Below are 24,902 nucleotides of genomic sequence, written 5' to 3'. Positions count from 1 at the left end.
ACAGTTCCAGTTGTGTTTCCACCTGAGCCTGGTAAGGCATGGCAAGGCACGATTACAAACTGTTCTCAGCCCAGAATTCTCGGCACGGGTGAAAAATGCATACGGTAAATATAAATACAAATGGCTGAGACACTGTGGTCTGTGGATGAAATATTTGCTCTAATGTTGATATTTGGGCAGAAAGAAAAATTCAACAACAGCTGGAGGGTGCAAAGAGAAACTAAAAGTTTTTTTTAATTATAGCGCAGTGTCTTGCAGAGAAGGGCATTAAGGAAAGATCAAAACAGTGCCAGGAAAAAATAAATAAACTCAAACATACATATCGCGTCCAAAAGGACAATAACAGTAGAAGCGGGGATGTCTATTCTTGCATTACCAAGGCAACGACTGATGCATTTGTATTTACATTCCACAGAGTTCCGTTATCTGCACCGCAGAGGAAAATCAAACCGTATTCGTGCTGACTGGCCCGGATCGGCACGGAACAGAACGGTTACGCATTTAGAACGGTTCGGCCCGATAGTGGAAAAGCGGCTATGGATTCAAGGCCTGGAAATTACTTGAAAACAAACATAGATCCTTGAAAGTGCTTAAAATTTATTTTAAATAAATTTGTTTATGGTGCTATTTAAAAAAAAAAATCAGAAATGACAAATCAAAACACAATGAAACAGCACTAATGACTGTGGGTGGAGATGTGGTAGCGTGGAAAAAAATTGCGCAGCCTAAAGCCCTGCGTGGGAAAGTTTTCTTTTCTTAAGCCTGAATTTCTGACCAGTACCTCCCGGCGTTCCCGCAATGTGTGTGCTCCGCTCCCACAAACATTCTAATATTGCATATAATCAAAGACTCTTTAAAGTTGCAGTGTGTAGATTTTTGCGGCATCTAGCGATGAGGTTGTGTATTGCAACAGTCCACCGCTCACCCATCCCTTTACAGAAGCTACTGTAGCCGACACAGGATTAAGATGTCGTTTTAGACAGCAAAGAATAATGAGGTTAAAATGCAAATTAGGGAATTATATTTACTTAATTATTCAATAAAACGATGTTATTGTGAATTTCACTGTTACTTGTTAATATTGGTGTCAGTGTTTTTCACAAAGAACAACAGTGATGAAAAGCGATCTGTAGAGCAGTTAGTCCATTCAGGGCTACTGTAGAAACATAACGGCGACTTCCATGTGAGGGGACCCGCAGTGTGTGTAGATATGAACTGATAATTCTAAGGTAATAAAAACATAATGGTTCATTGTGTAAGGTCTTTATACACCCCTGAAAACGGTACACAGACAGAGGCCTCTCCCACGATAGTTGATTCACATGAGTGCCTTATCTTAGACCTGCCCTCCAAATTCTCTCTGATGTGTTCTGGAACTTCATTAAAATCTTAAGAGATCAGAAGGAAGGTAAACAGACAGCAATGTTGATCTTCCTCTCCGGAGGCAACGTACCTAGTACAACATACATAAGAACATTCCAAAAGCTGTCGGTTTGGCAGACTGCCTTCCGTATAAGCTGTTTTCAGACTAAAAACTAAGTCTTAAATTCTGAAACTTGCAGGATCGTTTCATAGTACAATGACTTCTTATATGTTAAAAGATTAAGAATTACAGAGGAAATGTAAGCGATTGATTAATCATTTAATCAAACATTTCAAAGTCATTCCTCCTCTCCTGAAAGATTCTTGTACGTGTCTCCACAGTGTCATCACAAGCCCCTACGGGTAACTCCTAACCACTTGAGAGACCTCTCCAACTGTCTTAAGTAACTGGGAGAGTAAGAGTGATTCTTAGCTTTAAGAACTTTGATAACTTGCATTTACCGCATTAGCCTCCACTTTCCGCACAAACTATAGGATATGAGTCAAACAGCGCACATATGGTTAAACATTCAAACTAACATTTTGATATGCTTGAACTGTTCAATATCTATATATTTTTTAAGGAAGTCATGATGATTTAAAAAGGCTTAATTGAACAATCACGGTCTGCCACTGGCCACTTGGTTGTTAAAAATCAAAAATTTATATATAACAAAAAAAAAATGCTCCAAACATTTTCTATATTAACCTAATAAAAACTTATATATAAAACTGAACTATTTTAATAGCTTAAAAAGTAGTATAAGCTGTTTTGGGAGAACTGGCCAAAAAGACGGTTCCCCTTCAGTCCTTTCACTACGACGTTACATATGGGAACTCGCTTGAGAGACCAATCACCTCTGAACTTTACTAAAAAGGCCAATGAGAATTGGCAAGTGGCATACCACTCCCCCGGACATATGGGTATTCAGATTTTTGCTTCAGAGCCTCACACACGAGTAGGGATGGGAATCGAAAACCGGTTCTTGTTGAGAACCGGTTCCCAGTGTTTCAATTGCATCGAATCGTTTGCAAAATTTGCAAACGATTCCCTTAACGATTCCAGTGGGCACGAATGACGTCATCACGCGCATTGCGTAACTTACGCACGTTGCGTAGCTTACGCTCAGTCAATAAGCATTGGCGCCTAAGCGGAACAAACGCTCAAAAGTCTGGTTGTATTTCACCAAAAAAGACGAAAATAGGGCAACTTGCAATACTTGCAGCGTAGATATTTCCTCAAAGGGAGGAAATACCACTAACATGCTAAAACATTTGCGCACACAGCATGCAATAACAATAAAAGAATGTTGCGTTTTCGATCCGCTCCGGACTAACAGTTCTCAACCCAGCAGCGGCAGCAGCAGCAACAACGTTAGCATGTCCTCGGCTAATAAAGCTGCAGGACTCATTCATTCCCATTATATATTTTCTAGGGAGATGACAAAGATTCTCAGCCCTAAGTACAAAGCCCCAAACAGAGACAGTTTAACTATGCTAATCAACAATTTGTTGTCCGTTTTCTTCCATATGAGAATCGATAAGGGAATCGATAAAGAATCGAATCGTTAAGCAGAATCGAAAATGGAATTGGAATCGTAAAAATCTTATCAATTCCCATCCCTACACACGAGCATCTACGATAGTTATTTAATTCATAAAAACTCCTGCAGAGTTCTTCGCTCTCTCCGCTGGCAGCACGCCTTACTAAAAGAGCATTTTATTGGCAGCCGTCAGCACAATCCTGCGAGCCGGCTGTTTCCCAACAATAGCCGGCTTCTTTGCTTACCAGTGAGCCCTGTTGAGTGCACAGTTGTGCCATGGTTCCTCTCTGGGCAAACCGGGATCTAAAAGAGTGATATCTTTGCGGCATCTTTCCGGCCGTGCGAGAACAGTCGGCTGATGAGGTGGATGACTTGCCGGGACAGTGCCCCCCCATGGTTACTGGAGGGACTGTCGGCTATGCTCTTCCGAGCCGCCGAGGCTGGATGACTTGTTTCTGGGGACGGGGTCCGAAGCAACGCCGCGCTCGCCCCCATTTCCTTTCTTCGTGCAAACAGCACGGGACAGCACTGTTCTATCTTAGCTGCTTGGGGACTAAACTGGGGTTTTGATGGGGCTATAGTCCCCTGTGTACCGCCGTCCCTGTCATTCGTGTACGTCACGATCACATGCGCACTCTGGTCAAAGGGACAATACTGCGTTTAAGGTGTTTACATGCCTATATATTTCGATTAAAATCGGCGTGCAGCACCTATGTTAACATGATTATGCTTGCTGCGATTATGAGCTTAATCGCATTATTATAATCAAAGTATTGCGTTTACATGAGGTAAAATTTAATCGCAATATTGCCAAAATCCCATTATAATCACATTAAGAGGGACTATGTAAACGCACTCAATGTTGTAGGGTACCAGGTTCAGATAATAGGTTATAAAAGTAATCACTCAGAGTCTTGATTTAAAAGAGGAGTATTCGAATCACCATCTGAGATGGCTTTGGTTTATTAAAACAAAAACTCATAAGTAATACATTAAATAACAGCGAGAAAGTCTTACCCGAGGAATGGCAAACATTCAAATCTTACCAAACCAATTTATAGTCTAAATACAAATAAGGCCCCTCCTTCCATAAATAGGTTGCAGACACATCGTCTCAAAAGATAAGCACACACACATTTGACTTCCTACGCAAGCAAAGGCCTCTCGTTACCATAGCACAGGAAATGTTTGCGGTCCTAAGCCATCAGTTTTCTAACTGCAAGCAAAACTAGCTCTTCTTAAATCATCACTTGTCATAAGTAAAACACACAATATAAATGCTGGTAAAACAGAATCAATTGACTTTAGAAGTTCCATTCTGTAATCTGGTTACAAAATGCATCTCCCGTTGAGGAAGTACAATGAAATCTTCACCTTTAAAACATGATAAGCTGCACATACACTTTTAATGTTTAATTTTAATTTCATGTCATCTCATAAGGGGAACTCAGGTCTCCTCCCTTGATAACATCAAAACAGGTTAAAACGTGTCACAGGCAAAATGAGTTGTTAAAGAGTTAAACTCAGAATAAAAATTATTTAAAGCTAACAATTCCTTCAACAGTTTCATTATTCTTTTTGCCATTTCTTCTTGCTTTCTAATTAACCAAAATAATTTCTCTTAACTTAAAGAGGGTTGTTTGGTGTTCCAAGTTTTCTCTCCTGAAGTCCATCTTTGGTCAACTATGGTATCGGTCCGTGGCGACAATCTTTTTTCTTTAGCTTTTTAGTTTGTTTCTCATGGTCCATCTGAATTCCTTGGACAGGCAAATCGTCAAAATCAATATTCCTGGTTGGTAATGTTACCTAGGGCAATTTGTTCAGGGGATAGCTCATATTTAATCTGCAAAGCTCCATTGGAGCCCACCTCATATTCAACTTGTAGGGCTCCATTGGGATGTAATATAACAGTTAATGAATTGAACTTGTCACCTGCTCTGAATATTACTATAGCTTTAAAACGGTATTTCCCTTACTCTGGATATTAACATTTCTTTGCATTAATAGATAATCAATACTTAGCATTCAGTAGGTCAATTGATCATAATGTAAATTCTGCAATATCAAGCTAATTCTATTAAATTATCCTAATATCATAATTAATTATAACAAGTTATGATTAATTATTAATATTTCCCCTTTGAGCAAATTCATTACAATATTCAAGTAATAATCACTGTCTCAACTCATCAGTAGCAAACCCAAACATGCAGCTGTATTCTGAAAATACCCCCCCCCCCCCCCAAAAAAAAAAGCGAATGTTCAAAGTTGCTTTGCAAATGTGGGCGGAAATAAAGACAAGAAAGGTATACAAGAGAGAGGAGGAAGAAGTCTTTTAAGCATATGAAACACAAGTGCTTTAAAACTGGATAGGTTATGTGCATGTTAAGGGCAATTTAGTTAAGCAAGTTTTAGTGTGTGGATACCAAGCTCAAGCTTTACCTATTTCATAGCATCTTTCATTTGTACACATCTTTCATCAGGACTACAACAAGGTTAGTATATGCATTGGTGTTAATGCAATGGTGACAATTAGTGTGAGTTATTAATGCACAGTTTTCACTAAGTTGTAACTTGTACGCTTAAAGTTGCATTTGAAAAATATCCAAAACAATATTGTACCTAAAGCCTGGGGTGTTTAAATAAGTATGTAAGTTAACAAGTTAAGTTGAGCTATTGTCATTCCTCTACATGTGTGGGCATAGAGCGGAATTAAATGTTGTGTCTCGCAGGACCACAGTGCTACATAAATAAACAAATATAACCATTCATCACTAGACATAAGAATAATAAAAAAAACTTATACATAACTAACTTCCCTAAAAAGCCGTAATCTAAATATAAATTTACTATAAATTGTAGAGTATACATGCACATAACCTAAGACAGACTATACAAGTATTCTACATAATAACTTTATTAGAAGCAAATAGTGCAATATGATTTGCGGTGCATTTGCAAGTAAAAACATTTGTTATGTTCTTAAATACAAAAAAAAAAAAAGTTTTACACAAACAAACAAACAATAAATACTATTTGTAATTATGCTTTGTTTAGAATTAGTAAAATACTAAAAACTTTAATTTTTGTCTAATGTATCATGGTCACCATTATTTATTTATTTAATTGTGATTAAACTGAATAGACAGGACGCATGATGCCCCTGGTGTTCTCTGATGCTTTTTTTTTCTATTCTTTTTTTTTTACTGTTTATATAAACATGATGTATGTGTACATTATATGTGTTATGCTTTTAGTGGATGCAACTATCATATATTTATATAAGCTTATATAAATATATGATAGTTGCATCCACTAAAAGCATAACACATATAATCAGAAAGCTTTAGTAAATTTTGTGTTCCATGTTCCTGTTTATTATAGACACATTTCCACAGCACAAGCCTGCTGATGCAGTAAGTTTACGTCAGTATAAATCTGATACTCGACATTCCTGTTGAAGCAGTAAAAAATATTGATTTTTAAAAATCAGTTATTCAAAACTACTGAGAAAGTGCTTGTGCATAAGTGTGGCAGTTAGCGATAGGACAGTGTTCTTTACATTAGGGAAGTTTATGGAGATTATGAGATGTTTTCATATTTATTCAACACATCAATAACCACATTCACATGTAAAAATTTCTAGTTATACAGACATATGTGCCTGGCCATTATGCAAACTTCCTGCTTTTAGAAATCCACTTAAGTACTTTTCCGTAATAGTGTTATAAAACCACAAAAAATGGTCTATAATAATAACCATATTTTTTTTTAAAACCTTGTTGTGTATTTTTCTTGTAATTCCCCTTTCACTCCACAGGGCTATATTGTATTTTTGTGTATTGTATTTATTTATTTATATTGTATTTGCATTTATAATGTTTTCTTGAGCTCCATAAAATCAGTAGCCTAGGTTGTTAGACCTCTTTCTCCACCCCGTAATGTCTCTCCTGCAATTGCCTTAGCAAGGGGGGCACTGCCGTGCTCATCCAGTGTCGCTTAAAATATAAATTATATTGTATTGTAGAATCCACATTCAGCACCGCTGAGAGTTTTGTACGACTGTTATACTGAAACCGAAAGTAAAACACACACACACACACACACACACACACACACACATTCAGAAGCCATTTTAATACCCCACATTTAGAGAGTGACTCCCCAATGTGCACAAATTAGGCTACATAACATATATAGGCTGTTATTATTATGTAGGCTATAATAGATTGTTTAGTTGTCTATATCTCTTCATCATGCTTGAAAAATTAGGTCTTTATTTGCATTTTCTTTTCAAACCGCTCTAGCTTGCGCACATGTGGCGTCTGCCATTGCTAAACAACCATTACCTGCACTCTTCATGAAGACGTGGACATTTCAGGAAAGGATAAATGGATTTCCAGCATTAAAATCACTTGCAGTAGCTCTGCTATTACATTTATTTAAATATGGTTATTCCTGTACAGCTATGATAAGCTGTTTCTCCAACTTGGCAGTGCTTTCAACGTTATTTAGTGAAAGGATGAAGCTGATTGCTTCTTGTCACATGACCTGCACTCTTTTGCATGCTCAAGTTTGTTATTTCAAGTGTAGACGCGCGGTATGCGAACTCATAATGGAAGTGACGCAGTTGTTTTTTCGCATTGAGATAAACATCTCAACTTTCCAGACTGAAATGTTATATATATATGAAATATGTAGTCTATATATAAAGTTAACTCTATTCTCCCTGTTGACCAGCCACTCACTTGTCTTTAAATAAATAGATGAGTTCATGATAAATGCATGTCTGTATTACCTATTAGCAGGTGATTAATTATTTGACTCAACTGATTCATTAAAATCATGGCATCTTCAACAAAATAATCAGTGGACTTAAAATAAATTATTAATTCAATTAGGCCTATATTTGTACACAAATAATGATTAATTCCTCAATGAAACTCCACTAATTATTATATCTTTCATAATTATACTTACTATAATAATAATAATAATAACTAGATAAAAAGTTTGTTAGCAAACTTTAAGTTGGCTTGAGAAAGCCTAGCCAGTAAGTTTTAAGTAGTTTTAAAAGCTTTTAGTTTAAAGAAAGTTTAAAGGTTTTCAGTTTGAAATAGTTTTAGTTTGATAAAGTTTGAAGAAAGATAGGCTAGATAGATAAAAAATAGTTTGAAAATAGAAAGATTTATAGACATAAATAGTTAGAAGATATAGTTTGAATGTGAATAGATAGATATGAGGTTACTAGGGTACCCAGGGTGGTAGCATGCTACCACCATTAGCTAGTTGCTAGCATGATTTTAGCATGACTAGCAAGTCACTAGCATGATTATAACATGACTAGCAAGTCGTTAGCATGATTCTAGCAGGACTAGCAAGTCACTAGCATGATTATAGCATGACTAGCAAGTCGCTAGCATGATTTTAACAAGACTAGCAAGTAGCTAGCATGATTTTAGCATGACTAGCAATTTGCTAGCATTATTTTAGAATGACTAGCAAGTCGCTAGCATGATTATAACATGACTAGCAAGTCGCTAGCATGATTTTTAGCATTACTAGCAAGTCGCTAGCATGATTTTAGCATTACTAGCAAGTCGCTAACATGATTTTACCATGACTAGCAAGTCGCAAGCATGATTTTAGCACGACTAGCAAGTCGCTAGCATGACTTTAGCATTATTATAGCATGACTAGCAAGTCGTTATCATTATTTTAGCATGACTAGCAAGTCGCTAGCATTATTCTAGCATGACTAGCAAATCCCTAACATGGTTTTAGCATTACTAGCAAGTCGCTAGCATGGTTTTAGCAAGACTAGCAAGTCGTTAGCATGATTGTAGTATGACTAGAAAGTCGCTAGCATGATTTTTAGCACGACTAGCAAGTCGCTAGCATGATTTTAGCATGACTAGCAAGTCGCTAACATGATTTTAGCATGACTAGCAAGTCGCTAACATGATTTTAGCATTATTTTAGCATGACTAGCAAGTCGCTAGCATATTTTAGAAAAACTAGCAAGTCGTTAGCATGATTCTAGCAGGACTAGCAAGTCGCTATCATTATTTTAGCATGACTAGCAAGTCGCTAGCATTATTCTAGCATGACTAGCAAGCCGCTAGCATGATTTTAGCATGACTAGCAAGTCGCTAGCATGATTTTAGCAAGACTAGCAAGTCGCTAGCATGGTTTAAGCAAGACTAGCAAGTCGTTAGCACGATTGTAGTATGACTAGTAAGTCGCTAGCATGATTTTTAGCATGATTGTAGTATGACTAGCAAGTCACCAGCATAATTTTAGAACAACTAGCAAGTCGCTAGCATAATTGTAACATTATTTTAGCATGACTAGCATGGTTTTAGCAAGACTAGCAAGTCGTTAACATGATTGTAGTATGACTAGCAAGTCGCTAGCATGATTTTTAGCATGACTAGCAAGTCAGTAGCATGATTTTAGCATTACAAGGAAGTCGTTAGCATGATTTTAGCATGACTAGCAAGTCGCTAGCATGATTTTAGCACGACTAGCAAGTCGCTAGCATGATTTTAGCATTATTTTAACATGACTAGCAAGTTGCTAGCATGATTTTAACCTTATTTTAGCATGATTAGCAAGTTGCTAACACAATTTTAACATTATTTTAAGATGACTAGCAAGTCGCTAGCATTATTTTAGCTTGACTAGCAAGTTTCTAGCATAATTTTAGCAAAACTAGCAAGTCACTAGCATAATTTTAACAAGACTAGCATGTCACTAGCATGATTTTAACAAGACTAGCAAGTCGTTAGCATGATTGTAGTATGACTAGCAAGTCGCTAGCATGATTTTAGCACAACTAGTAAGTCACTAGCATGATTTTAGCATGACTAGCAAGTCGCTAGCATGATTTTAGCATTATTTAGCAATGACTAGCAAGTCCCTAGCATGATTTTAACATTACTAGCAAGTCGCTAGCATGATTTTAGCATTATTTAGCATGACTAGCAAGTCGCTAGCATGATTTTAGCATGACTAGCAAGTCGCTAGCATGATTTTAGCATTACTAGCAAGTCGCTAGCATTATTTTAGCTTGACTAGCAAGTTTCTAGCATAATTTTAGCAAAACTAGCAAGTCACTAGCATAATTTTAACAAGACTAGCATGTCACTAGCATGATTTTAGCAAGACTAGCAAGTCGTTAGCATGATTGTAGTATGACTAGCAAGTCGCTAGCATGATTTTTAGCATGACTAGCAAGTCGCTAGCATGATTTTAGCACAACTAGTAAGTCACTAGCATGATTTTAGCATGACTAGCAAGTCGCTAGCATGATTTTAGCATTATTTAGCAATGACTAGCAAGTCCCTAGCATGATTTTAACATTACTAGCAAGTCGCTAGCATGATTTTAGCATTATTTAGCATGACTAGCAAGTCGCTAGCATGATTTTAGCATGACTAGCAAGTCGCTAGCATGATTTTAGCATTACTAGCAAGTCGCTAGCATTATTTTAGCACGACTAGCAAGTCGCTAGCATGATTTTAACATATAGATAGATAGATAGATAGATAGATAGATAAGGTTTGAAGATAGATAGATAGATAGATAGATAGATAGATAGATAGATAAGGTTTGAAGATAGATAGATAGATAGATAGATAGATAGATAGATAGATAGATAGATAGATAAGGTTTGAAGATAGATAGATAGATAGATAGATAGATAGCATCATTGTAAGCTACCTGGAGTTTATGCAGGCTAGCTTTGCTGTAACTAGACAAAAAGTGTGCAGTGTAGAGAGGAGTGCAGTATGCTCTGAAAAAAGCAACTTTCACTCTATCTGTGCAACCACCAAACTTGCGAACCAAACTGTTCGCCTGAGCATTGCCTGTAAATATTTAGGTCATCCTTCAACTGGTCTGTAATGAGATGTCCGAGATACTTGTACTTGCTCAAAACTCTCAAGGTATTACCTGACAATTTAAAGGAGGGAAACATTAGACATTTGTCCTATAGACTATTATTAACTTTAAATTTACTGTAGTAATTAATACAGAGACACTAATTTGGGCAAACAGTACTATTGAACTTGTTTAGGACTTGAAGCGTAAAGTTGAGGACTTTAAGCAACTCGACTTGGACTAGCCCGTCTTGACTCGGGACTTTACTTGAGACTTGAATGCAAAGACTCGAGACTTTTAACTTTGAAAATCTGGACAAGTGGTGGTGCTAGAGAGTTTGTGTTAAAGACTCCAAATTTGCTAAAGTTAATGTTGAGACTGTCCTCTGTCAGTGTGCCAAATTATACAACTTTTCCGCAAATTGTTCTATGGGCTGTCATAGACTCAAGAGCAGAAGAAGAAGAATAGGAATTCTACTGGATACAATAGGTGCTTGGCCCCTAATAATTAATACTAGCATACTGGTCACCGGTGGCGAAATTCAACAGCAATTTTGAGGAGTGCAAATATAAAAAGTAACACACTGGTCAAGACAAAGTGTGATCCTTCCAGATCATCACAGAGGTAAAGTACCTTGCAAAACTGTTGGGTGGACAGTGTCCTCAAATAGACAGCAAATGGAACATAAGGAGTTCCCACCTAAAGTTATTAAGGCGAGTCTGCAGTTCCGTTCGTGTCAACTGAGTGTTTTTTACATACTCCATACTCCATCGCTTTCTGAGGATCCGTAAAAAGCTGCACTCTGTTACCTGGCAGGGTGACGAAAGCAGAATCGAGCTCCTTGAACATTTCGTAGGTATTTGAGCACTTCACTTCACCTTTTCTTGGCTTCGCTAGCTGTAAGACAGGGGAAGAGCAAGACAGGTTTTCTTTTGTAGGTCAGCTTTCCATTTTGGCATGCCGTTTGGATAAACTGCTTATGAATGTGGTAAAAGTGAACCCTAATAATGAAGGGTCTGGGTGGCTGAGCAGGTTTGGCTTTTGGCTGGAGTGACCTATGGGCTCAGTCAAGCAGTTGCTTCTCTTCCAAATTCAACAGGTTGTGGAGAAATTTCGAAACAAATTCTCCTTCAGTGATTCTGATCAGTCTGATGTTATTTCTTCATTATCTGCTTTCTAGATCCTCGCACTATTTTTAACTTCGCTTTGAAGTTTGGCCACCATAGTTTCAAGGTGCATGAGAGTATTACTCCCGGGCAAAGCTGAGTCCTTGATGTCTCTCAACATTAATGTATTGTGGTAACAGCTGATGTCAGCTGTACTCTCTAATCGCACTCTCAATCTTAACGCAAATGTTATATGTCATGGATTCAAGCAATTGTTATTGTGTTTTCCCTAAAGATGGCTCAAAATCGCAGACTCTCCAGTGCCAGTTATGACAGCAGTGCCTCAGATCACAGCAGAGAGATTTCTTCTAGTATGAGCAGTGAGTATTCATTTCATATTGAATTTAAGCAGCATTACTTTATATGTCAGAAGCACGAAGCATCAAATATCCCTCAGAAACCACAATCTGATGGCAATGGGAGAGGCTGCAGTCAGGAGATGATCTATCATAGCACAAATTACTTGATTGCACTAATCTTTACTAATTAATGTATTTTCCCTATACACGTCATCTGTGCATACAATGCATCTGGTAAGTATTCACAGTGCTTCACTTTTACCATATTTTGTTGTTACAGCCTTATAAATGGGAGATGGGGCAGACTCACATTTTCAGATTTCTCCAGAAATGTCTGATTCGGTCATGAACATTCACAGAATTGTGAAATAGGCAGTCACCTAGGGTGCAAAATGACTTAGGGGTCACGGGGTGACATGCAAATATTTATTTTTTATGTTTTTTTGTTTCTCTTGGAAGAGCATTATCTTGTGACAATCATGCACTCTTACACCCATAAGCAAAATAATGGCTGACAGTTAACAATTTCAGTACTGATCGATCATCGTAGTGATTAAAATAATGTTAAAATAAAATAAAATTGACATCAATGAAAAATCATAAAATTTGAAATCATGTCAACGTAGTAAATTAAACACTTTCTGCGTCATGTCGTAATAAATTTTTAGGGGTACAAGGCAGGAAGCGAAGCAAAGAAGAGGAACTGAAAAGAGAACAATATAGAGAAGAATCACAAATTGTGTATTATCCCGTGATGCTGCAGTATTTTGAAATAGCGCTTTTTGATCATCTTAACTAACAACACTGACACTTGGGAACGTTTGAGTTAACTGCTTATTTAATTTTACTTTTTTCTATATTTTTTTAAATAAAATGTAAGCTTCCATTTATGTTGCTTTAATTTCAGTTACAGTTGCATTTCTCTATTTGGGAGTATAGCTTATGTCTGGTGTATTTAATATTTTAACAGACTCAGCAGTCATTGATGACTTTAGATTACAACCAGCAAAGAACTACGTAAATTTACTGAATTTATGGTGTACATTTATGGAATTATAGTGCACCTTCATCAAAATAATATTTGAAATTGTGATTTTCTAAATTGTCTTCAATAATGATCAATCATCACTTAATTAATCACTAATTATCTCATTAATTTTAACTTTGCTTAAGTGTTCATTTAACATGTAAATATGATCATAGAGCTCAACTAGAGTGACCACTCTAGACAAGGCCCTTCTCCATCAATTGCTCAGTTTGGCCAGGAGGCCAGCTCTAGGAAGAGTCCTGGTGATTTCAGACTTCTTCCATGAATGGTTGATGGGAGCCACTGTGCTCATTGGGACCTTCAATGCTGCAGAATTTTTCCAGATCTGTTAGTTCAATTAAGTCCTCCTCGGAGGTCTACAGAAACCGGATGCACCTGAGCTCAATTTTGAGTGTCATGACAAAGGCTGTGAATACTTATGCTCATGTGATTTTTTTATACATTTGCAAATATTTCAAACACATCTCTTTCACATTGCCATTATTGGGTATTGCTTGTAGAATTTGAAGGAAAATAATGAATTGATTACATTTTGGAATAAGGCTGTAACAAAATGAAAAAAGTAAAGCACCGTGAATACTTTTCAGATGCACTGTACATAATGCATAAGAATAAATCCTGGAATTTGATAGAGAATTTTATAAAATGTATAGCTTTTAGTTTAATACTACCTATCAGATTCATGGAACCTAATCATACCGCCCTTCCCGAGTCTGTTCACAAGATGGCCGCCCTTCCCGAGTCTGTTCACAAGATGGCCGCCCTTCCCGAGTCTGTTCACAAGATGGCCGCCGTCCCAAAGCCCGTTCACAAAATGGCCTCCGTTCCTGAGTTCCCGGTCAAGATGGCCGCCACGCCAGAGCGTCTGCACAAGATGGCCGTCACGCCGGACCCACGCCAGGCCATAATCCTGATGCCAGCACCAGCCTACACCGAGCCCGCTGCTCCAGAACCAGATCACGCTATGTCTGTCAAGCCACAGGCACCTTACATCACAGCATCTGCCAAGCCAGCATCTGCTAAAGCTACCAGAACAACGCTCACTAACATTACATCCAACCATCCCCGCCTGGTATCTAGCATGAGAGATACACCGCTGATGTCTGCACGTGCAGCTGGTCTCCCTAAACACACGTCAGCCAAGCCACAGCCTGCTCACATCTTGTCTGCTGATCCTGAGTCTGCATCTGTCAGGGCCTTTCCAGCTGCTGCTCCCGCAAGGTCAAGTCCCATCTTTGCTGCGGTTCCTGAGTCAAGCCAGGACCCGACCTCACCTCCTGAGTCAAGCCAGGACCCGACCTCACCTCCTGAGTCAAGCCAGGACCCGACCTCACCTCCTGAGTCAAGCCAGGACCCGGCTTTACAGGCCGAGGCAGGTCAAGAGTCTCCACTGGTTCCACCCAGCCTTCCAGAGTCTCCGTTGGTTCAGACCAGCCTTCCAGAGTCTCCGCTGGTTCCTCCCAGCCTTCCAGACATATCACCGCTTCGAGAAGCTGCGCCATTGCCTCCAGAGGTGTCAGCACCCGCTTTAGAACCTCCTAATGAGGCGGCGTTCCCCTATGAACTCTCTGCTTCTCTCCTTGTTCTGTCTGCTTCCTCTATCCCTGCTCTACCCAGGTCCCAGTCCATGACGCGGCTCCCTGTTCAGTCCTGGAGGGCTCCTGCGCCTCCTGTTCAGTCCTGGAGGGCCTCTGCGCCTCCTGTTCCGCCCTGAAGGGCCCCTGCGCCTCCTGTTCCGCCCTGGAGGGCTCCTGCGCCTCCTGTTCCGCCCTGAAGGGCTCCTGCGCCTCCTGTTCTGCCCTGGAGGGCTTCTGCGCCTCCTGTTCCACCCTGGAGGGCTTCTGCGCCTCGTGTTCTGCCCTGGTGGGCTCCTGCTCCGTCTGCTCCGCCTTGGTGGGCTCCTGCTCTGTCTGCTCTGCCATGGTGGGTTCCTGCTCCGCCCTGGTGGGCTCCTGCTCCGTCTTCTCCGCCCTAGTGGGCTCCTGTTCCGTCTGCTCCGCCCAGGTGGTCGTCTGCTCCGCCTTGGGTACCCTCGCTCCCACATGTCCTGCTGCGGAGGCCTCAGTTCCCCCTGATCTGCCGGTCCTGCCTCAGCCTCTAGGTCCTCCACCACCACAGGGACCTGGCCCTCCTTCGTTCCCTTGCTCCACCTCTGCCACCCCCCCTCCACCGCCCCCCAGGTTTTTTTCTAAGACTTTTGGGAGCGTCTGGAAGCCGCTCCTTGGGGGGGGGGGGGGGGGGTGGCAGAGGTGGAGCAAGGGAACGAAGGAGGGCCTACGTTACGGAGTGCCCGGCAGCCCCACTAGAGGGTACTCCAATGTGGACTGTTTGATGTTACTCAACCCACCGTGCTTTGTCCTTCCGTGTCATGTTCCTTCATTCCATGTGTCTGTCTCCCATTGGTTGTTTCTGTCATGTGACCCCTAGTGTTTTGTATAAAGGCCTCCCTTCCTCCTCTGTCTGTATGGATCATTGTTTCGTGTTAGCATTTATCCTAGCGTTTATCTTGTTTCATAGTTTCCTTGTTTCCTCGCCTGGTTCCAGTTCTGTTCAGTTACTTAGTCATAGTTTCTCCTAGTTTCATAGTTTTGTTGTTATTTCACTCTTTGGACTGCTCATCTGGATTTTGACCTTCTGCCTGTGTTTCACGGATTACCCCTTGGATTATCTTCATTTGTTATTGTTCGCCATCTCTGACGCCGCCTGTAGTGACTACTTCTTCTCCCAAATAAAGCTTTGCATTTGGATCCGCCTCTCACTGCCCTCCTTGTTACATTATCTTTATAATCCAAATTAATGTTGAATGACAGTATATTGATAGCAGACCCCTTATCGAAGTGGCAAACATCAAAACCAGTTTTAAATCAAATATTAAAATAATGTCAAACATTTGTCATTTTTGTAAAAGGTGTTTTTATGCTTGTTTAAAGTGATTTTTAGTTGCATCACCATATGGGGTTTCATATGCTTATAAATAGACATTTTGAATCAACTGAACCTATTGCTTCGCAAAATGTTTAAGAGCCCTCTAGTGGTCAATGTATTTTGTAGCAATTACTTTATATTTTGATTATAGGAATGTTAGATAAACATGGATACACCATGCTGAAAGAACTTGGACATGGGGCTTCAGGAAAAGTGTTTCTGGTCACAGACATAGATGGAGATCACTATGTGGTCAAACAGCTGAATTCAAGAGATGTAAGTACAATTAAGCATTTACTAAATCAGGAATTTACTTAATCATTTACCATATTCATTACATATTTAGTTTGCTATTAAAAAGCTATGAAGGTTGCCATTTTTCTCTTCTTTTGCTTTTTCCCCCTTCAACTTTCCCTTCAGAGGAAGGAACTGGAAAAAGTCCACAAGGAATTCAAGATCTTAAATAAAATAAACCGTGGATATATTGTTTCTTATGTGGAATCATTTGAAGGTGTGTTTGTTTAAAAATTTGAGCAGACGAAAGTAAATTTCCTTCATTTCATTTGCTCCAAGTGAAAGTGTTTCTGTTAGATTAAAGAAGGATTACAAAATGAACACAAAGTAAAGTATCTCTTTAATTACTGACTGTGAAATGAAGCTGTTACACTATAATTACATGTATTATTAGTTGAATTAATGTTTGTCTGAATATGTTCTTATTTAGATAAAGAAGCTGAACTCTTTTATATTGTGATGGAGTATTGTGCAGGAGGAGATCTTAATGAGAGGATGAAAGCACAAAAAGGGCAAGGCTTTGAAGAGCATCAGGTGAGTTTCTTATGTAGACATACATAATGTTGATACGTTCATTTTAAAATTGGTATTTAAAACTACTGCCAGAATTGACTAAAGTGAAAGATTAGCAATGAAAAAGTGCAGAGACAGATATTTTGGGGCTGATTTTATTGCATGTGCATTTGAATACATTTTATTTTCCAGTATCGGTATGGGGCCCAATACTGCCCTCTTGTACTTGTACTGGCCCAGTCTTGTACTAAATGTCGATACCACGCACACAGCATGTGAACAGTGCAGTATCAAGTCTAAGAAACACAGCAACAAAACAACAGAGAGCAGAATGGAGTTCATCGATATTAACCCTCTGGTTGTGTTCAGATCGAATTGACCCAAAAATATTTTCCTTTTCCCAAAAATACTAGTTAGCATTATCGCATTGTACTCAAACTTCTTGACTTTGTTCACACAGTGTATACGTACTTCTCAGAATTTTGTTTAGAATGTATCATCTTTGTGAGTTTTTATTTAAGCTAGTCCAACTTGTGGTCTTCTCAGTCAAAAATGACCGGACTCCAAACAATTGCTTATAAATCTCTCATTATGCTATATTATCCCCAAATCTCAAATTCAATCATTTTTTAAGGGAAAAAGTGATAATATTCCAAAAAAAAAAAAAAAAAAAAAATATATATATATATATATATATATATATATATATATACACCATATATATATAAAATCAAACAGCACTGTTTATCACAATGTGCATTAATGTTTAATCAGGAAATTTGCTTTAAAATGTACATAGAGTAATCCAAACTGGCAAAGTTCGTGGTGACATGACATGACATGAGCCTATGTGGTGTAAGAGCCCATCTGGTGGTGAAAAAAGCCAGGACCTCTATTTTTAAATGCTTTTATTATCAAAAATTGATATCTCAACCAATTAGAATATAGTGACAGCCTATTCAGCTCAAAACACCCACATAAGTTTTCTGAGTCTTCAAAATGGTTTTTCAGTTTGGTTCACTAGGCTACACAATCATAGGGAATACTGCTGATCTGACAGTTGACAATCAGTGACACCCTTCACAAGGAGGGTAAGCCACAAACATTCATTGCCAAAGAAGCTGGCAGTTCACAGAGTGCTGTATCCAAGCATGTTAACAGAAACCTAAGTGGAAAGAAAAAGTGTGGAAGAAAAAGTTGCACAACCATCCAAGAGAGAACAGCAGCTTTGAGAGGCTTGTCAAGCTAGTCGATTCAAGAATATGGGTGAACTTCACATGGACTGAGGCTGGGGTCAAGACATCAAGAGCCAGTTGTTGTATTCCTTATGTTAAGCCATTCCTGAACCACAGATCAAGGACCTAGAGTCTGGAGGAAGGGTGGAGAAGCTCATAGCCCAAGTTGCTTGAAGTCTAGTGTTAAGTTTTTGGTTGCAATGACTTCTGCTGGTGTTGATCCACTGTGTTTTTCCAAAACCAAAGTCACTGCACCCGTTTACCAAGAAGTTTTAGAGCACTTCATGCTCTCTTCTGCTGACCAGCTTCTTAAAGATGCTGATTTTATTTTAAAGTAGGATTTGGCACCTACTCTCGCTGATAATAGCATCAAAAGTTGGTTAAATGACCATGGTGTTGGTGTGCTTGACTAGCCAGCAAACTTACCAGACCTTCCTTCATCTGGTTCAAAAGTTTCACCCCCAACTCCAGGACACTAAAGAACACCAGCACCCATTCAATGAAGGTGCCAATTCTTTCTTGAGGACCATCCCTGGACAACTGTGCTTGTGTGGCAGCATTAAGTCCAGCATGATAGAATGAGCAGAGACAGTTGTGTGAGGCTGACGATGAATACAAAGACTTTAGTGTGGTCCTCAAAAGGACGACGAGGATGGTTGGTTCATCCATAACCAAAAGAAAAACTTTCAAAACAGAAAATAAAACATAAGGGGAAGACGCCGCTTACTTTTTATTTTTTATTTTTTGGTCCAATGTTCTGTCATGCTACGGTGTGTAGAATAAGGCGCATATTGACAAAAGGGAAATAGTCTCTAAAGATTAACACAGTGAACAGTAGTCTACAGGTTAGTGTATTTCATTCATTCATTCATTCATTCATTCATTCATTCATTCACTCACTGGACCAAAACATACCTAAATTTCAAATGCCACTGGCCCAGTTGGTAATATTTGTATTTCTCATGGCTCTTGGTGTTAAGCAAAATCAGAAGTGTCTATGAAAATTCAATATGGCCTATTGACTTTTTACGGTGGTTGGCAAACATACGATAGGTGCATTCCTGCCACTTACTGGGCTGGAGTGTGGACCCTTGATTTCAGGAGGAATCTATTTATACATAAAGTAAAAAAATAAAATAAACCCAATTTCAGTAATCCACCAATCGGAATTAGGGAAGACACATAACAACCGATAGCATTGTTGAATTGGCTGAGATGTAGGCTTCAGTTAACCTGCCACACATTTTGTTTTACCAAATAAAAGTCAAATTTTAACATTTTCCATGTTGTGCCAGGCCACATATGGCTCTCAGATGTGTGCTGTCATCTGGACTATATACCTTAATACAAATTGTTACCCAAAAGAAAATTTCCTCCCATTCTAAAACCATGGTTAAACACCTATGGTGGAAGTTTGGCTCATATGCTGATTCATGCCATATAACTTAAATGTAACACCTCAAGCATTGAGAGTTTTCTAGTTTCTTAGTCAAATCTATTTGATTCATTTGGATTCTGAGAAGCTTGTTGTTGTTTTTTTCGTTTTTTTTTTTACCTTTTTTAACCTGTTACTACTAGATGGCAGTAGCCTGTTAAAAACAGACAACAGCACTGTAACCAAGCTCTAGCTAAACGTGGCTTATCGACTAATATATAAGAGCGTGAGAGCAAAGATGCATCTTTTTAAGAGTATAAAGTGATACTTTTTTTCTTTTTCCACATGTATCATCTGTGTGCAGATTCTTGACTGGTTTGTTCAGATTTGTTTGGCACTGCAGTATATTCATAATGAGAGGAGGAATATTTTTCACGGAGATATCAATCCTCAGGTAAACACTGATAATTAAAGTTTTTTTTTTTTTACCAAACTGGATGTGTATAATTGATTAGATTTCTGTTGTCATTGTAGAATCTTTTTCTGACTGAAGATGGCTACATCAATCTAGGGGATTTTGGATCCTCAAAAGTGCATAAAAGGTAAACATAACCATTTTATTACATTTGCAATAAGTAAACCAATTCTAATTATTAGATTCATAATGTATGTATGTGATTAATTAGATATAGCAAACAATCGTTGAAACAATGTTGAGTCAGTGTTGATGTGTCAATGTTCTAACTGCATTGCACTATTGTTACAAAGTAATCTTGGTACAATAGAACTTTTGCACCCTGAATTAATGTTGAATATAACGGTGACAATTCAACAACAATTAAAAAAAATGAAAATGCCATTAAATCAACATTTTGAAGAGATGTCATTACTATGCCCCTGCTATAAATGTTGAAACAATGAAGATTGTGACAAAACACAAATTAATTAATTGAATCAGTGTTACAGTATGATTGATTTTACATCACTGCTATTGAAATAAACAAAAATAAGTAATGAGAATATTGTTGAATCAATCTTATAGGCTTGTTGGTTCACTGTCACAATGCCTAGACAATTCAAATCCAGCCCCAGACGCCAGATCCCGTCAGAAAATATCAGTTTTTCCACACTGTAAAAAACAACCTATAGAATCTACTCAATAAAATGGGGTAAACTGATGTAACAATTTGCACAGTTTGTTTGGGTAGATTCTATCCTATATATCTGAGTAAACAATACCTGAATTGATCAGCTAAGACAAACTAAAAAAAGTAGGTAAAGCCTTCACAGCAAAAAGCCCAGTATTAAATGAACTCTCCCAATAGTTTGAGTCCATACTCAAGCGTATTAAAATGAACACTGAAGCAGTGTTAGAGTTATTGAGGTAATTAAGTTATTCATTGAGTGGTGATTGACCATTATTAAAGACCTGATGTTAAAAAGCAGAATCACCAAAAGGAGAAAATCTAATTTTGTAAGTCACCATTATAGAGGTCAGTGTTAGCATTAGTTTAGCTCTTTACCATTAACTTCTTAACATTAGGTTTTGTTTGGGTGCTCTAATTGAGTTATAACGATCAGACAAACCAGAAGAAATTAGATTATGTGATGTTGAACATGCTTTGACAAAGTCATAATGTAATGACCTGAATAACAGAGTTATATTTTATTTATTAATTACGCTGGATTAATCAGAGAGGTGTTTTTGAAGCTTATTTTGACAAAAATATGCACATACTTTAGAAATAGACACACAGACATCAACAATCAGCATGAGAATCACAACAATGGTGACCATCAAAAACGTATGTTGTAGCCAATCAAAACTCATCCGTGTCTCCCATCATGCATTGCGGCATGAATAAATTATGAGCTGATGATTTCCGTGATGTTTACAGTTGATCTGTTTCTGAATATGCTGTTTGTCACCATTGTTGAGATTCATATGCTGATTCCTGATGTCAGTGTGTGCCTAAGAGAGCAACTTTTAAAAAAATTTGATCAGAGGAGCTTGTAAAAAGGCCAATCAAAAAAGAAAAAAAAAAAAAGGCTTTATTATTTTTGCTGCTGTGAAACCCCAAAGCAGTTGTAATGAATAAAGGATATAGAACTGGAAGACTGCACTCTAAAGATTTCAGTGGCTCAAATTAAGCTTATTTTAAACCAGAATTACCACCACTGCATGACTTTTGCTCTTTAGCTTGTCTGGCTGGTTTAACTAAACAGCTAAACAAAACTTAATGCTAAAGAGCTACAGGTCAAGAGCCCAACTAATGCTAACACTGACCACTATAATGGTGACATAAAAATTTTGGTGTCTTCAATAATTTTCAATCACCACTCAATGAATCACTTAATTACCTGATTAGCTTTGACACTGCTTCAGTGTTAATTTTGACACTGAGTATGGACTCAAATAAACTCCCGGGAGAGTTCATTTAATACTGAGCTTTTTGCTGTGTAGACTTTACCTACTTTTTTTTTTTTCTTAGCTGATAAATTCAGGTATTCTTTACTCAGATATATAGGATAGAATCTACCCAAACAAACTGTGTAAATTGTTTCCTCAGTTTACCCCATTTTATTGAGTAGATTCTTAAATTCAGGTATTCTTTACTCAGATATATAGGATAGAATCTACCCAAACAAACTGAGTGCAAATTGTTACACCAGTTTACCCCATTTTATTGAGTAGATTCTATAGGTTGTTTTTTACAGTGCAGTAGCAGAACAATTCGTCAGCAGAGTAGTCTAATACCTAAACCCAGTTATAATGAGGTTTTGTCTGTTACCCAAAATACCCAAAACACTATTAACAGTCTACTGTCAGCCAAGAAGTTGTCTGAGGAAAAAACAGTGAAAGTGAAGAGCAGAAGCAGGAGAAGAATTGATGAATTGATGATGTTAAAAAGGAGTTTATTGAATAGTCTTAGTTGCATATATCTCAATGCTCAGACTTCATCTGAAGAACACAAATCCTACAAGTAGTGTTGTACCAAACTGATTCACAACAACATCCCAGAAACCTTGGGTCTTCATAAACACCCTTGTATCTCTTATTCATGAAGACAAACAGCCCTTGAAACCACACAGTCATAAGACTGAACAACAATGGAAAAAATGTATAATAAAACATAAAAAAGGAAAAATCAATTAATGAAGCAATTAAATGGATATAAAAATGACTAATGTTTATTATATCTATATAATAATATATCTATATAATAATATAATGTATATTATATATAATTATTTAAAAATGGAATAATAAAATGAATAAATTATACATAGTTATAATACAGTAGTTAATAACCCAACACAAATGTATAGTTGCTCTCTTAAAGTTAAACACACAAAGTTTGCATTTGAGGATCCTCAGATCCTTCAGGCTATTGTCATTGATTCCATGTCACTAATGTATAAGCACTATTGAAATGAAGAAAAATGTATCAATGGTAGTGTCAGTAAATCAACAATGGTGTTGATTCTAAATCTTTCCATTGAATCAATATTAGAATAAACAAAATTAAAGCTGCAAGCAGCGATGACCGGGCCCACGCCGTCTGTGCAGTCGCCATCCCGATAGCATCAGGAAAACGGTGCCCAGTTGGCACATGCATTCACAGTAACCCTTTGGACTAACCCTAACTGTTTCTCCTCCTCTCTGACTCTTTCTCTTACCACCCATCCCCCCTCCTTACACTCAGCCACTTACCACACAAACACACACATAGAGTGCAGAGAAGAGTGAGATCAGATATGTTTTTTTATTTTCTTTCATTCGTGGAGTTTTGTATAATTATGAAATGAACTGTGTTTGATCAGAATGAATAGTTATTTGTATGAAAAAAGTTTCAAAGAGTTAGGATGCTGCACTTTAAATATATAATAAATTATTGAAAATTGAAAATGGAAAATGAAATTCTAAGCACGCTATCTGCCTTAAATATCACAGGAAACAAATATTTGAATGTATTTTTTATTTTTATTTATTTGCCATGGCAACAGCATTTGATGCATCAGGGCTTTTACATTATTCTGATGAAGTTTGAAGAAAATCGAGTACAAATATATTGTTCGTTGTTTGTTCGTGTTTGTTAGTTCATTAACCATTGTTAACAAAAGAGACCCTATTTTAAATAGTTACCTTGTTTTATGGTCTACAAGCATTTTTAAATATTATTTTAATAATCTATAAGCATCTGTGAAATAATTATAAACAATATATTAAAAATAAATACATATTAACTTAGTTGATTTTTTTTGGCCTTTTTGTATTTGTTTCTCATTCTAATTAACCCTCAAAGACCGAGACAGCCGCCGGCGGCTAAAAATAACTATTGGTCTTAAATGTTTAATAACTTTTGAACCGCTAATCCAATTTGAATGCTTTAAAAAGTCTCGTAAAGTACAGAGTCTGCTCTTTTCAGTGATATCGCATTTGTCTCATTTGGATATTCAGAGGCTCCGTAGTAAGCGTGATTACGTCATCACATTTCCTCAGCACTGATTCGTCAGATGAAATCAACACGTTTTGGTCCTCTGAGCCAAACAGGAACGATTGTTGATGCTTAGTCCCACCCCTGTGCCCCGATTCGTTCAAACTGTCATCTATTCAACCAATAAACATAGGTTTTGGTCTTTTGAACCACCGATTAGTATGTTTCTTTGCAGATCTGAACAGACGCAAAGTGAAAGCAAAGTGCGTCTTGCGTGCATGAAAACAAACGCAAAATAACACATTTGCATGACAGCATTCTTTGAAAATGTACAGAAATACTCACGACAGAGCCCTTTGACATAAAACAAACCAAAAACAAGGATGAAACAACAGTAGATATCGGATAAAGCACTGGAATGTGGGTTTTCGGTCACTAGGCGATGTCCCGGTAAAATAGATTCCGACGCAGACTACAGCCAGCAGATCCATCTATTTGGTTGTTATATTATGTAACTAATTATTATATAGTTTTTAAAGATTATTTGTACTATTTTTTCGGTTGCACTCTGTATATTTCTCTCTCATTTTGTGTGTAGTTTGTGAATAATTTGGATTGTTTATTTATTTTTTTGTTGCACAAGACAGTTTGTGCATTTTTTCTTGTGCTACTTTCTACACTATTTGTGTTTATTGTTCATCTTTTGGATTAAGAATATATTTATGAAATAGTAAATTATTTTTTACTGTGTTTTGCTATTATTTAACACTGTTTCTGCAATGACTTTACTCCTGAAACGTTTTTGGACAGATCTATAT

At 37.7% G+C, this 24,902-nt stretch overlaps 1 protein-coding gene across 1 annotated transcript in view; it reads left to right on the top strand.

Moving 5' to 3' along the window:
• Positions 1 to 16,381: 16,381 nt before the first annotated feature.
• The window catches only part of LOC141325710 (uncharacterized), a 36,212-nt gene continuing 27,691 nt past the window's right edge, over positions 16,382 to 24,902 (top strand). The window contains exons 1-5 of the mRNA XM_073834461.1: positions 16,382 to 16,504; positions 16,649 to 16,739; positions 16,953 to 17,056; positions 20,010 to 20,099; positions 20,180 to 20,247. Of these exons, the coding sequence (XP_073690562.1) occupies positions 16,382 to 16,504; positions 16,649 to 16,739; positions 16,953 to 17,056; positions 20,010 to 20,099; positions 20,180 to 20,247 (476 nt within the window). The remainder of the gene's footprint in view (positions 16,505 to 16,648; positions 16,740 to 16,952; positions 17,057 to 20,009; positions 20,100 to 20,179; positions 20,248 to 24,902) is intronic.

Source organism: Garra rufa, chromosome 2, assembly GCF_049309525.1.
Source record: "Garra rufa chromosome 2, GarRuf1.0, whole genome shotgun sequence".
Classification (NCBI taxonomy): Eukaryota; Metazoa; Chordata; class Actinopteri; order Cypriniformes; family Cyprinidae; genus Garra; species Garra rufa.
Note: the sequence above shows the minus strand (reverse complement) of the source record. Positions and strands in the feature narration are given on the sequence as shown.